At 31.0% G+C, this 13,872-nt stretch overlaps 4 protein-coding genes across 5 annotated transcripts; 1 reads left to right on the forward strand and 3 right to left on the reverse strand.

Moving 5' to 3' along the window:
* The first annotated feature begins 4,221 nt into the window (after positions 1-4,221).
* Positions 4,222-4,942, forward strand: LOC137822465 (putative histone H2B.1). Its single transcript, XM_068627378.2, has one exon. It carries the CDS (start codon positions 4,316-4,318, stop codon positions 4,757-4,759), a length of 444 nt encoding a protein of 147 aa, XP_068483479.1. The 5' UTR covers positions 4,222-4,315; the 3' UTR covers positions 4,760-4,942.
* A 940-nt stretch (positions 4,943-5,882) lies between these two features.
* LOC137822636 (glycine-rich RNA-binding protein 4, mitochondrial) lies at positions 5,883-8,271 on the reverse strand. 2 transcript variants are annotated; one of them, XM_068627599.2, is made up of 5 exons: positions 7,891-8,271; positions 6,772-7,089; positions 6,571-6,639; positions 6,367-6,473; positions 5,883-6,212 (listed from the first exon to the last, which is right to left on the reverse strand). In XM_068627599.2, exons 2-5 carry the CDS (start codon positions 6,872-6,874, stop codon positions 6,165-6,167), a joined length of 327 nt encoding a protein of 108 aa, XP_068483700.1. In that variant the 5' UTR covers positions 6,875-7,089; positions 7,891-8,271; the 3' UTR covers positions 5,883-6,164. The 2 variants fall into 2 exon arrangements, with proteins under 2 accessions (XP_068483700.1, XP_068483766.1); XM_068627665.2 differs by having other exon boundaries at positions 6,772-7,095; positions 7,891-8,207.
* A 1,894-nt stretch (positions 8,272-10,165) lies between these two features.
* Positions 10,166-10,908, reverse strand: LOC137822548 (putative histone H2B.1). Its single transcript, XM_068627486.2, has one exon. It carries the CDS (start codon positions 10,802-10,804, stop codon positions 10,361-10,363), a length of 444 nt encoding a protein of 147 aa, XP_068483587.1. The 5' UTR covers positions 10,805-10,908; the 3' UTR covers positions 10,166-10,360.
* A 2,167-nt stretch (positions 10,909-13,075) lies between these two features.
* On the reverse strand, positions 13,076-13,872 carry LOC137822869 (putative histone H2B.1). Its single transcript, XM_090296971.1, has one exon. The coding sequence runs from the start codon at positions 13,719-13,721 to the stop codon at positions 13,278-13,280; it is 444 nt and encodes a 147-aa protein (XP_090153097.1). The 5' UTR covers positions 13,722-13,872; the 3' UTR covers positions 13,076-13,277.

Consider the following 13,872-nt stretch of genomic DNA (forward strand, 5'->3'; position numbering starts at 1 on the left):
CTCACCGCTCTCCCTCCTGGAAAGAAGGCACTTGGGTGTAAATGGATCTACAAAATCAAATACAACTCGGATGGAACAATTGAAAGATTCAAGGCTCGATTGGTAATTCTTGGCAATCATCAAGTGGAGGGTTTGGATTACAACGAGACGTTTTCTCCTGTCGTAAAGACGGTAACCATTCGCACAACTCTAGCAGTAGCAGCCGCAAAAGATTGGGAGCTTCATCAGATGGACGTTCACAATGCCTTTCTCCATGGTGATCTTGATGATGAGGTTTATATGAAACTCTCTCCTGGCTTCCGAGAATCTCAACCAGGGGCAGTGTGCAAGCTTCAAAAGTCTCTATATGGCCTCCGACAGGCCCCCAGGTGTTGGTTTGCTAAACTATCTTCTTCTCTCACTCGTTACGGCTTCCAACAATCCCCGAAGGATCATTCCCTATTTACTCTCAATAATAATGACATACAGTTGGTTGTGCTAGTCTACGTTGATGATCTTTGATTGCAGAGAATAATGGTACTGCCATCCAATGTTTTAAAGGCTACTTAAATCAATGCTTTCATATGAAAGATTTAGGCCGCCTCAAGTACTTCCAGGGGGTTGAAGTTGCTCGCTCCCCCAACGGAATCTTCCTTTGTCAGAGGAAATATGCCTTAGATATCATTACTGAAGTCGGATTGTTGGGTGCGAAGCCTGCCACTACACCATGTGAAGAAAATCACAAATTGAGCTCCGCTACTGGTTCTTTTCTTTCTGACCCGACTACTTATCGTAGACTTGTTGGGAGGTTAATTTATCTGTGTTTCACTCGACCTGACCTTACCTACAGTGTCCAAGTTTTATCTCAATTTATGCAAAATCTACGCTCCGAGCATTGGCAAGCTGCTCTTCGTGTTGTTCGATATTTAAAGGGGCATCCTGGACAAGGAATACTCCTACCTCGAGAGAACAACTTACAACTCTTTGGGTGGTGTGATTCTGATTGGGCAAGTTGTCCACTGACACGGAAATTTCTCACCGGATGGTTTATTCAACTCGGCACTTCCCCAATCTCTTGGAAAACCCAGAAACAACAAACGGTTTCTGCCTCCTCTGCTGAGGCTGAATATCGATTAATGGCTTAGACCACCCGAGAATTAAAGTGGATTAAAGACATTCTCGCTTCTCTACATGTTCCTCATCCTGACCCAATTCGTCTTTATTGTGATAGTCAAGCAGCACTTCACATTGCTAAAAACCCGGTCTTCCACGAACGCACCAAACACATTGAAGTTGACTGCCACCTTGTTCGAGATGAAATCATTCACAAGCGCCTTCTTCCATCATATGTGCCCACACATACACAACTAGCTGACCTTTTCACCAAAGCTCTCGGTGCTAAAAAGTTTGGAGCCATCTTGGTCAAGTTGGGCATTCAAGACTTACATGCTCCAACTTGAGGGGAGGTATTACCGGACAAAATCATTATTAGACTTAATTAGACTTAATTACAGGAATATAATCACTATTAATGAGTCTATAATTAGACTTAATTATAGGAATATAATCACTATTAATGGGTCTATAATTAGTCTTAATTACAGATGTTATGTTAGAAAAAGAATCTGTACGGTTATGTACGGTTCTAATACTATGGTTATATATATGTATCATTGCTATAGATGAAAGACAGATTGAATAAAACATAAAATATTCTTTCAGTTCTTCTCCCCTTTGCAAAAGATTTATAAAGGATAAAAGAATTAAGACAAAGCCACGTGGCATGATTATATTACATCTGTGCCTTTTAATTATTTGTCCCAAAAATTTACGAGTTCATTTTCTAATTTTTAAAACATAATCAAATTTAAAAAATAAAAAGATAAATAAATTTACATAATTTTCAATTCTAAAAAATAAAATAAAATATAAATATTTTAGTGTTATGTTTTATATTTGATTAACAATCATATATAATAAAAAATAATTTAAATAATTTAAAATTACTTTCTAAAATATATTAATTATATTACAAAATAAAAATATAAAATATATTTATTTCATTATAAATATATTATATAAATTAATAAAAAAATAATTATATTATGAAATTCAAATATTTTTTTAAAAATTCCAATATTCAAATTTAATTTTTTTTATCAGTATGTTATAAACGAGGCATAATTGACCATTCATTAGTTTTGAAGACATAATCAATTATGTAGTATGTTATAAATTAGACATAATCTATTATTCTCATGATATATGTTACATGTTGTTGGATTTGTGTTTATGTTTTTTTCATGAAAATGGTTATTTTTTTCCAGTGGCATGTGTAAGTATTGAGTTCATTACTATTATAAAAAAATAAATTATTTAAACTCAATACAACTTTTTTTAATTATATTTATAAAATTGCGAGTATTTAAATTATTTATTCTTATATAATAATTTAAAATTTTCACATATATATTGATAATTTTCCATCTTTACAATCTATATTATCATACAATTATGAATATCAAAATATTATTTTTAATGCAAACACAATTATTTTATAATAATTTTGTATTTTTTTTGACAGATTTACATAATTTGTATTTTTTTTTTCAAAAGTCAGTTCTCATATAGTTCCAAAAAATAATGTTTTAATTACAATCACCTAAAATGCATAAATAAATTATTTTTTTAAATTATTTTAAATATAACAGTAAATTTGTGTATATTTAGATAATATTATTTTTATCACAACTTTTCATGTTTCAACAATGTTAAGTAACTTATTTTTTTTAAATAATTATTTAATGGTACAAAAATTAATTTACAAAATATTAATTTATTCAAATTTGCACAAAAATACTTCATATTTTATTATTCAAATATTTTTAAAGACAAATGTAAATTTATAATCTTACATTTTACATCTTTAAAAAAATTCAAAATACAATCACAATCATCACATTACTTAGAAATTTCAATAATTTTTTTCTTAAAAAGTCACTTTAAATCCAAAAACAATATATATATATTTTTTATTTTTTTTACATTTTTCACTCACATCCTCACACTACCACTCTCAAATACAAACACTACCACTCTCAAATACAAATACACTAATACACTATTAGTATTTCTATTTAGTATGCTTATTAACATAATATTTGAAATAATCATGATACCTATTAGAATTTGGTTATAGTTTTCATATTAGAGGAAGGTCAAAGAAAAATAATAAAAAATTACAAATTTAAAAATTTAACGCATTTAATCTACTCGTGGTAATTTAGACCAAACTTATTGAGTTGGGTTGACCCACCAAATACTTTGGAGTTAGGTATCCCATTTTGACATCATAGAATGATTTATTGAAAATTAAACTCAAATTCTATAAAACTTAATTTAAGTATTATAAACACTTGTACACATTTATAAAGAACTTTATCACATTAAATTAATAGTGAAACATTTTTTTTAAATTTTTTTTTACCAAAATGAATATTTAAATAAATGAATAAATTTAGCAAAACTTTTAAATACGTGAAACAATAAAAGAAACTATAACAAGTATAATCAGAGTTATATTTTTTTATGGTTGACTTATACAACGAAATAAACCCCTTCCCTCACCAATCTACATGCTGACAATTAAATTAGAAATCAATCCTCATCCCAAAATATAAATAATTTCATATTATCTTTTAAAATCACAATGAGGATTTCTTAATATTTAAGTTAAAAAATAAAATAAACTACTTTTATCATTGTTAATATAAAATATTTTAAAGAGGGGATAAAATAGCAATTTGATAATATATTTTTGATTTTGAAATAAAAATTGTTAAACGCGTAACAATTGTATAGTGGAAATAATTCAATAGGGAATATTGAATGAAAAATAGTTATTTGATTTGTTATATTGTTTTATTATAGAGTAATGAATTTTCTTAAAACAAATAATATTTACATAGATACATTAAAAGAATAACTTTGATATGCACTCGTTTGTTTTGTGATATATGGAAGTGTTTCCTTTCCTTTGTAAAATTGTCTTGTTTTTTTTAATACTGAAAGGTAGTAGCCGCCAGCAAGAATAAATTTAGGCGCCAAAGGAAAACTGAGAAGCGAATCTCAGCCGTTCATCAACAGGCTCATCAAAGCGCCAGCTCATCGATCCGCACTAAAGCCCAGTAGCCAATAAGAAGGTCAAAACTTTTTCCTATATTAACAATCCTTGCACGCTCTCATCATTCACTTCTTCAATTGCTTTTCCATTTAGCTTTTGGAATCCCAATTCGAAACCCTATTTTTCTTCAGAGAACCAAATTCTGCACTAGATATGGCACCAAAGGCAGAGAAGAAGCCAGCGGAGAAGAAGCCCGCGGAGGAGAAGAAGTCAACCGTCGCAGACAAGGCTCCGGCGGAGAAGAAGCCGAAGGCAGGAAAGAAGCTTCCGAAGGAAGGAGGAGCTGGTGGTGATAAGAAGAAGAAGAGAAACAAGAAGAGCGTGGAGACATACAAGATCTACATCTTCAAGGTTCTGAAGCAGGTTCACCCTGATATTGGAATCTCCAGCAAGGCCATGGGCATCATGAACAGTTTCATCAACGACATTTTCGAGAAGCTTGCCCAGGAATCTTCTAGGCTTGCCCGCTACAACAAGAAACCAACCATCACTTCACGAGAAATTCAGACTGCGGTCAGACTTGTGCTGCCCGGAGAATTGGCCAAACATGCTGTGTCTGAGGGTACCAAGGCTGTTACAAAGTTCACTAGTTCTTGAACAAATTGTCTGTTTTCCTGACCTGTGCTCTTGGTCCCCTATGTTTGTTGACTGTATCTGGTGGATCTAATGTTCTGTTCCTAGATTTTATTAGTTAGGTTTTAGTTCAAATTGAAGAAATGGGATTGTGACATCCTTTGTGTATTGAAATGATTTTATTAATCCTATAGCCTTTGAAATCAACTCCTGTCTACATGTTCTACAATTTATTAGGTTTATGGGATGATGTTTCCAAAGAGAATGATTCTTATATCAATTCACACTGTTAAAAAAGTTTCGATTAATTCTTAATTTTACAAAACGAGTTCCGCCTATTTTATCTTAAGATATTGGATGCAGAACCATCGGGGATTAAGTTTGTTAGCATCTTAATTATTTGTTTGTATAATTTCATAAACTAGTCTAGGAATTCAATTATTGTACATGTTTAGTTTGGTTTGAAGGTGAAGTGCTATTTATTTGCATTAGAATTTGTAATTAAAAGAAATTTAGTCTTCTTGCTTGTCACTCAGTGACAACAGAAAATAATCATTCCATTTTCTAACATCGGCCAATTCATGTAATGATCAAAATATATTAAGAAACAAAGTTACCTATTATAATGATTATTAGCTGAATAGCTTAATCGATTTTAAGTGCATATGAAAATAGAATGGGAAACTAAATGTGAGTTTAAAACTGTTACTGCTAGTGCACCGTCCTTATCATTTGGTTACCAGTAACATTTTACGGCAGAAAATAAAATCAAACAGGAGACGCACGGAGCCGCAAGTTATATAATCTCAATGATCTTATATTAATATTGTTGTTACTAGTTTCCAAAACCACACACTTACATCTATCAAAAAATAAGATTAACTCGGGCGTAAAAAATTGTAGTGTCCTAAGAAATTTGGGCATGATGTACAAGTCCTCAGAATATAACATTCTTTCTAATAATAATGGGACAACAGAACTAACAAATCTTAAAACCAGAATAACTCCGAAATTCACAAAGAACAAAACGTGGGAGTAAAAGCTCTGCACAACTCGTCTAACACCACTGTTTATAATAATAAACAATCTCTAAAAACTGTCCAGAGGATTAGGTGAGATTAAGAAGACTAAATGATTGAGCCAACAATTTTTTTAATAACCACTCAAAAAATTTAATTAATAAAATAAAGAATTTAAACTTTTGAAATATGACAAAAATATACAGCAATTTCAAGTCAAGGAACACGAGAACAACCATTCAAATCATCAAAACAAATTGAGGCAATCTAAAACGCCCTTAAATAATAAACCTACATTGAATGACTAAACTTAAAAGCTTAGAGTATAGATAGACTTCAAGTATCAAAAGGAGAAAGTTAATATGCTGCAACCATGAACTGTGTAGTGAATTGTTTGACAGACTTGGTCCCTAGCGTTTGTGTGCATAACTAACCCGAATGCGTCTGCCATCCAGTATCTGTGAAAGAATAAGGAACAAGATCCATGAATAACAATGTTGGTTGACATAGAAGGAAACTTCTTTGGCCAATAAGTCCGCATATTTTCAAAGTTTGTGATATAGAAGAGTGAATTCATCTTAAACAAATAGGAGAAATGAAAAAAATAAAGACCTGGCCATTCATTTCTTTGCGAGCTGTAGCAGCTGTAGTTTCAGAAACAAACCGCACCAATCCATAACCTTTAGATTTCCCAGTCACTTGATCACATATTACTCTAACTGCAAAAAGAAAAATAAAAGATTTCAGAGCAATTGCGGCATAGTTGCATGACCAAATTGGAAACAAAAATAAGAGAAAAATATCTTAGGTTTTAACCTTCAATGATTTCACCATGCTGCTCAAAGGCATCTCTCAGAATCGGTTCATTGGTATCCCAGGAAAGCCCTTCGTTCCAAAACAAAACCAAAAAACTCCCAGTCAAAATTGAACATTTAGCTGAACTATCAGAACTCTAAAATGGAGCAATTAATATTAGGTTTTAAAAATAAAGTAGAGATGAAAGAAGTTAGAGAAAACCTGCGACAAACAAGTTGGCTGATGAATGATGACGCACACACAGAAATCTAGATAAGGGGAAAAGAAGAGGGTTGCCTTTCGCTAATGCACGGCTTATTTGCATAACTGTGAACTTTCAATTGATATCTTAAACACATTAAAGTGTTTTTCGCAGACTTGGAAAGATACAACAAGCTGTTTTCACATACAGTTCTACTAAGCCATTATGTTCCTTACGAAATGAAATACTTTCTGCTATGACGACTAAGTGAAAAGGAGGACTACAAATTCGCTTCTTGGTCCTCTGTGTTACTTCTAATCTAAGCTGCAAGTATATTCCTGCAGCTAAAATAAACTCAATTAAAAATGTATGTTCGTTTTGTTAATATCCATAAAAAAATTAGCAATTACATAGGGTTCCACTATTTACTAGACTTCAATATAATTAAGCAATCCAAGTAGACTAATTGGTCCATAAGAAAAATGTACCAATTAAATCATTTAACAGAAAAATGAATGAAAAGTAGTAATTTGAATGAATATTCCTACCTACCAAACACGTTCTTAACCTGTTCATAGCATTCTGGTGTGTTTCGTATTGCATGGTTCAACTTGATGGCAACAACACATTGACATAAACTGCCATGCCAATTGTCATACCATATGCAAATAGACATCCAAGATCACACAACAGAGTGAAATAACTTTCATTCTATAAGGAATAATCATCTTAAATGGTGAATAATGAATTGAGGGAAAGGAATCGCAGGTTTGCAACAATGAAACCGACAATAGCATATCAGTAATTTGATGCAGAAAAAAAAAAGTATACTAAAGACTAAGGGTTTTGAGCATTCTAACTGAAACAATTAGACTCGTGTATAATCCTTACAGATTGTGTTTGTTTGCTCCAACTTTAATACAGTAATGCTACCTTAGTAGTTTAGACATGTGTGTTTCCACAGACATACACAAAATTATAACAACAAAGAAAATAAAAAAAATTCAAAGAAAGACAGAAACATAGATGCAGTTAGTATTTTATCAAACACCAAAGTTTTAAAGGAAGTTTAATTAGCCAAGCATAATCAATCCAATGCAATTAATGATCAGAATCAAACAATTATTGAATAAGATTACCAATTCAAACTCAAATTCGCCTCCTCCCGCACTTGTCAGTAAGAACCCTGCAATTCCTTCTCCCTGTATCCTCCTCCACATCCACTCACGATGGTGGCTCAAAGTGGTTTTCTGCATCGATCTAAGAGGTTGATTTGAGAGAATAATGTTGAGGATTTACAGACATGGGAGAAATGAACAAAACCCTTTTTTTCTTCGAACAGCAGAGGCGGCGATGGTAAGTGGAGAAACGCTATATTTCCACCGGTTAAGTTCAAGAGCTTCAACTGGTTCTGAATTTCACCTACCCCAATACCCCATCACACCACATTGGTCACTGGTTTTTACATTCCATAAAAATTTAACTTTATCTTCGTTTTTCACGTTTTGAAAACCCACTTCAAAAATGGCAAAATAAAGGAAAGATAAAATTTTATGGGAATGTAAAAAGAAAGGTTCCACCATATTTTTGAATAAAAGTACGATATTTTAAAAATTGAATTATTCATAAATTGAATAAAGTAGTAATAATAACATAAAATAGATTTAAAAGAATGGAATATCGTAAAATCATAACACTAACGATTAAATAAAAAAAATTAAGTAAATTTTGAATAAAAATATTCATAACTATTTAGTGTAAATTTTAATAAAATACACCAATATTAATAAAAAAAATAATTTTACATATACAATAATAAAGAAAATGAGAAATTGTGAATAAGATTGATTCATTTTGATTTTAAAAAAAAAATGATTTCATTCACAACCTTGTTTTAGAATAGAACTTTTTTTTTTCCTAAAGTTTCAATTTTTTATGAAATGACAAAAATATTTTTTTTTTAATATCAGGTTAAATAGGGAGCAAGTTGGACATATATATTTTTTTTAAAAAAAATTGTGAATAAGATTTCTTTCACTTCCGGTCTTATAAAACATAAATAATGAACACTAACTTTTGGAATGTGGCAAAAAAACTAACTACATCTTACACCTAATCTTTGTAGCCTAATTATTCCTTGCACCAAATGATTTGTGTCTGCACCAGATTCAGTTTTTAATTTTCAAACTTATCCTTCATTTCAAAAGTAAATTTTTGTGTTTCAGAAATGAAATTTCAAAATAAAATTGGGAAATCAAAATCTCCTTAAAAAAACAGTTTTGGAATACAAAACCTACATACCCAAATCAAAATTTTCAAAAAATGATTTGTGGAATCCAGAAAAATGTTCAGGGAAAACAAATCTAGAAACTTATTTTTGTAAAATGTATTTTAATTCATACTCCCTCTTATCTAAAAACATTTTTTCATTTCAAGTAACATAAGGTGCAAAAAGTAATTGGCATCTTTGTAATGTTGAAATTCTATTTTAACCTTTTTTAATTATTATTATGATTGGTGTATGTATTATAGCAACTATGCTTGGTTTATGGCCTACATCAAAAGTTGGTTTGAAACATGTCAAAGTGGAGAATCCATGATTAACTATTATGTGTTGTAGAAATGAAGGCTTCAGCTCCATAAAAGTTCATTGTTGATTCATATATGTCGTTAATAACTTCATAAGAGTTAATATAAGTACAATCTATCTGTGAGCCTTTTCCAAAATATCCTTAAGTCTGATCATTTTATCCTTTACTCCATAATGTGAGTGATTTATAAAAGATTTATCATAACTTTGTAGAGTTTGAAAAAAGTGGATGGCGATTCAAAAATTGAAGAAACAGTGAAGGTTTCTGAAGTCTCGAAAACATGTTGAAGGTTTGGGTTGGGTGAATAGAGGTGGCGATCAATCTATATAAACAGATATATTTATCTTTTTTGGTTAATATTCCCCAGAATGATAAATCAAAACATGTCATACTTAATGCTCATTTTACTTTACTCTAAAAAAGAAATACATAAAATACAATATGATACAAACAAATTGAGGCACCAAAATATAAAATTTTGAAATCTTACATTCGACAGTTTAACAATTAAAATAGTTCATTGCAATAAAACTTTATAGGAAGGTGGAATGTAGGATTAACGTATATACTTTACAGCATTTACAGGTGCACAACAACCATTCTTCTACGAAGCCACAAAAGTTAAGGGGAAAAGAAAATTCAAGAGGATGAACAACCTCAAACACTAACACATCTTAATCTGGCCAACTTCAAAAGCAATGACTTATATATCAAATTCCTGATTAGCTCATCAATGAGGTCCAAATACTTGCACAAATCTACACAACTATTTCAACTTTTATCATAAAGCTTGTCAAAAGGAAATGGAAAATACATACACAAGTTCATTTCAAAAGATTCTATAGCATCAATTTAGTCATTTCAATACACAAAAGGATGAGCAAATCCTATTCCTTCAATTTAAACCATAAAAAAATGAACCTACTGATTTAAACCTAGGAACAGAACTTAGATCCACTAAATACAGCTTAAAAACATAAAGGGACCAAGGGCACAGATCAGCAATAAGATGTTTTGTTCAAGAACTAGTGAACTTTGTAACAGCCTTGGTACCCTCAGACACAGCATGTTTGGCCAATTCTCCGGGCAGCACAAGTCTGACCGCAGTCTGGATTTCCCTTGAAGTGATGGTGGGTTTCTTGTTGTAGCGGGCAAGTCTAGAAGATTCCTGGGCAAGTTTCTCGAAGATGTCGTTGATGAAACTGTTCATGATGCCCATGGCCTTGCTGGAGATACCAATGTCAGGGTGAACCTGCTTCAGAACCTTGAAGATGTAGATCTTGTATGTCTCCACACTCTTCTTGTTTCTCTTCTTCTTCTTATCACCACCAGCTCCTCCTTCCTTCGGAAGCTTCTTTCCTGCCTTAGGCTTCTTCTCCGCCGGAGCCTTGTCTCCCACCGTTGATTTCTTCTCCTCCGCGGGCTTCTTCTCTGCTGGCTTCTTCTCTGCCTTTGGTGCCATGTCTAGTGCAGAATTTGGTGCTCTGTAGAAAATTAGGGTTTCGAATTGGGATTCCTAAAGTTAATGGAAAAGCAATTGAAGGTATGAGTGAAATGCGTTTGCAGAGATTGTAAATATAGGGAAACGTTTTGGGATTCTGATTGGCCACTGGACTTAGGCGCGGATTGATGAGCTGGCATTGTTTCGATGAGCCCATTGATCAACGGCTGAGATGTTCTTTTCGCTTCTCGGGTTTTTCTTAGACACCTAAATTTTAAGCCTGAAAGGAACACAGCATTAAAAGGGAAACTTCATGTCAGAAAATGGAGTAAAGTTTCCCTTTTTCCTTTTATCGATGTAAATATTATTTGTTTTAAGAAAATTCATTCCTATTTTATAAAATAATATAACAAATCCAATAACTATTTTTCTTTCAATATTACCTATTCTTTAATTGTTTTCATTACAAAAATATATATTATCTAATATTCCTTCACACATCTTAGATACATTATATTTTGATGATGATAGAAGTAAATTACTTTTTTTAAAAAAATATTAAAATTTTGGAAAATTTATTGATTTTTTTTAAATTTGATTGCTAACATTTTTTTTTAAATTCAAGAGAGAATATGAAAATATTTTCGTTTGTTTTGTTTAACCAAATACAGATTTTTTTCCACATGCAACATTATATAATATGATAAAAGGGAAAATAACATTTATGGTTTAATTTTTACTTAATTAATTTTTTTTATATAAATTTTCTTTGAAAATTTTGTCTTATTGAATTTATTTTTTATTTAGGTCTACGTTGTAGTTGTTTTAAGTTATTTTAAAATTAATTTGATTTTTATTTTAGTATTTAATTTATAAAATCAAATTATTTTATAAAGATGGTTAAGGTTTTAATTTTCTTTTACTTTTAAATTTTGTAATATTTTATTTTAAAACCAAACGGTCATGATATTCTAGTTAATAATAAATATTCAATAAAAAAAATTAACATTAAAATAAAATCTTTTGTAAACTTAATTCAAATTATTTAGATTTATGGTAACTTATTTAATTTAATTTATAGATTTTATAAAAAAATACAAGAGTATAATTTTTATTCTTTTTTAATTTTGATATATCTATCACAACTAAGTATTTTGTACTTAAAACACACATTCTTCCAAATTAATATAATTTTTAGATGAAACTCGTTTATGGTGAAGACACTGAATCGAGTGGTTGAGATTATTTTTTTAGTTTACTATAGGCTTTCCTTTCATGTTCTTGAAGGAGTGCATTCAATATTTATTTGCATTTTATCTTTTAAAGTTGAAACCAAACTACTTATTTTTTTGTTGTAAATTAAATATGATGGAAACTAGGATATTATGATAAATAAGAAAATAAATTGTATCAATATAGTAATCTAATAATGATAATTTGATGGATTGATTAAAGATTTATTACTGCAATTACTGTGTAGCAGTGATTGATAATTTTGGTTAAAAATCCAAAACTTCAATTTAAGAAATTATGAGTAAATTTTATTATTAAAGTATGTTAACGATATTTTTTATCACCATATCTAATAAAATGCTTGTTCTGTAATAACATCAAAACTTTCTATTTATTAATATTTTTTAAAAATATTAAAATGTAATGACGTACACAAATAATAGTATCGAAATATATATTTTTTAAAGGATAGATTTTTGTCTTATTTAAATAATTTATTTTAAAATAGACCGATAATTAAGTTATTGTTAAGATTAAACTCAAATCTTATAAAACTTAATTCAAGTATTTTTCATGTTTATGTCATATTTTCAGTAGAAGTGGTTTTAATTTTTATAATTTGTTTTACAATTTTCTCACATTAACTTTTTTTTTCCAAGTGACTCGTTTAGAGATAGATTAATCTTTCTTACAAAACGTCAAACCATCGCACTATATTTTATTGTTTTGAATTTGTTGAACTGATTGCTTATGATGACCCATACGAACATTTCTATGAGTGATCTATTCGTCCATACTTTTGTGTCTAAAAAGTCTTTTCGATGATCTTTAATATGTTCATTCTTTACACTTTCTGAGTATCAGATTTTAAAACTTACACGCCAAAAATCCAACAGCAATTCTATCAGTAACAGCTTCCATAAATGTGGCACAGCAAGCAATTTGGCAAAAGATTGCACTAACGAGGTTGGAATACTTTAAAAAAAAAACAATTATTTAAAATTTTGTCAAGTTAAAATGAACTAACAGATAAAAATAGTTGTTAGAAAACAAAACATGTAGACAAAAGTTCATTGAGAACATTTCCATATAGGTCAATTCAATCTCAATACACAAAAAATGTGCACAATCTGATATCTTCAATTTGAACTAAAAACCTACAAACCTAAGAATTCAAATCTGAGAACAGAACAATAGATCCACTAGATACAACTACCAAACACAGAAGGACCAAGTCCATAGATCAAACAGACTACTTTGTTCAAGAACTAGTGAACTTTGTAACAGCCTTGGTACCCTCGGAGACAGCATGTTTAGCCAATTCTCCGGGCAGCACAAGTCTGACTGCAGTTTGGATTTCCCTTGAAGTGATGGTGGGTTTCTTGTTGTAGCGGGCAAGTCTAGAAGATTCCTGGGCAAGCTTCTCGAAGATGTCGTTGATGAAACTGTTCATGATGCCCATGGCTTTGCTGGAGATTCCAATGTCAGGGTGAACTTGCTTCAGAACCTTGAAGATGTAGATCTTGTATGTCTCCACACTCTTCTTGTTTCTCTTCTTCTTCTTATCACCACCAGCTCCTGCCTCCTTCGGAAGCTTTTTTCCTGCCTTCGGCTTCTTCTCCGCCGGAGCCTTGTCCCCAACCGTAGACTTCTTCTCCTCCGCGGGCTTCTTCTCCGCTGGCTTCTTCTCTGCCTTTGGTGCCATATCTAGAGCAGAATTTGGTTCTCTGAAGAAATTTAGGGTTTCGAATTGGGATTCCAAAAGCTAAATGAAGAAGCAATTGAAGGTGTGAATGAAGTGAGTTTGCAGGGATTGTAAATATAAGGAAAGGTTTTGGGGTTCTGATTGGCTACTG

Source organism: Phaseolus vulgaris, chromosome 11 (genome assembly GCF_051622355.1).
Source record: "Phaseolus vulgaris cultivar YP4 chromosome 11, ASM5162235v1, whole genome shotgun sequence".
Classification (NCBI taxonomy): Eukaryota; Viridiplantae; Streptophyta; class Magnoliopsida; order Fabales; family Fabaceae; genus Phaseolus; species Phaseolus vulgaris.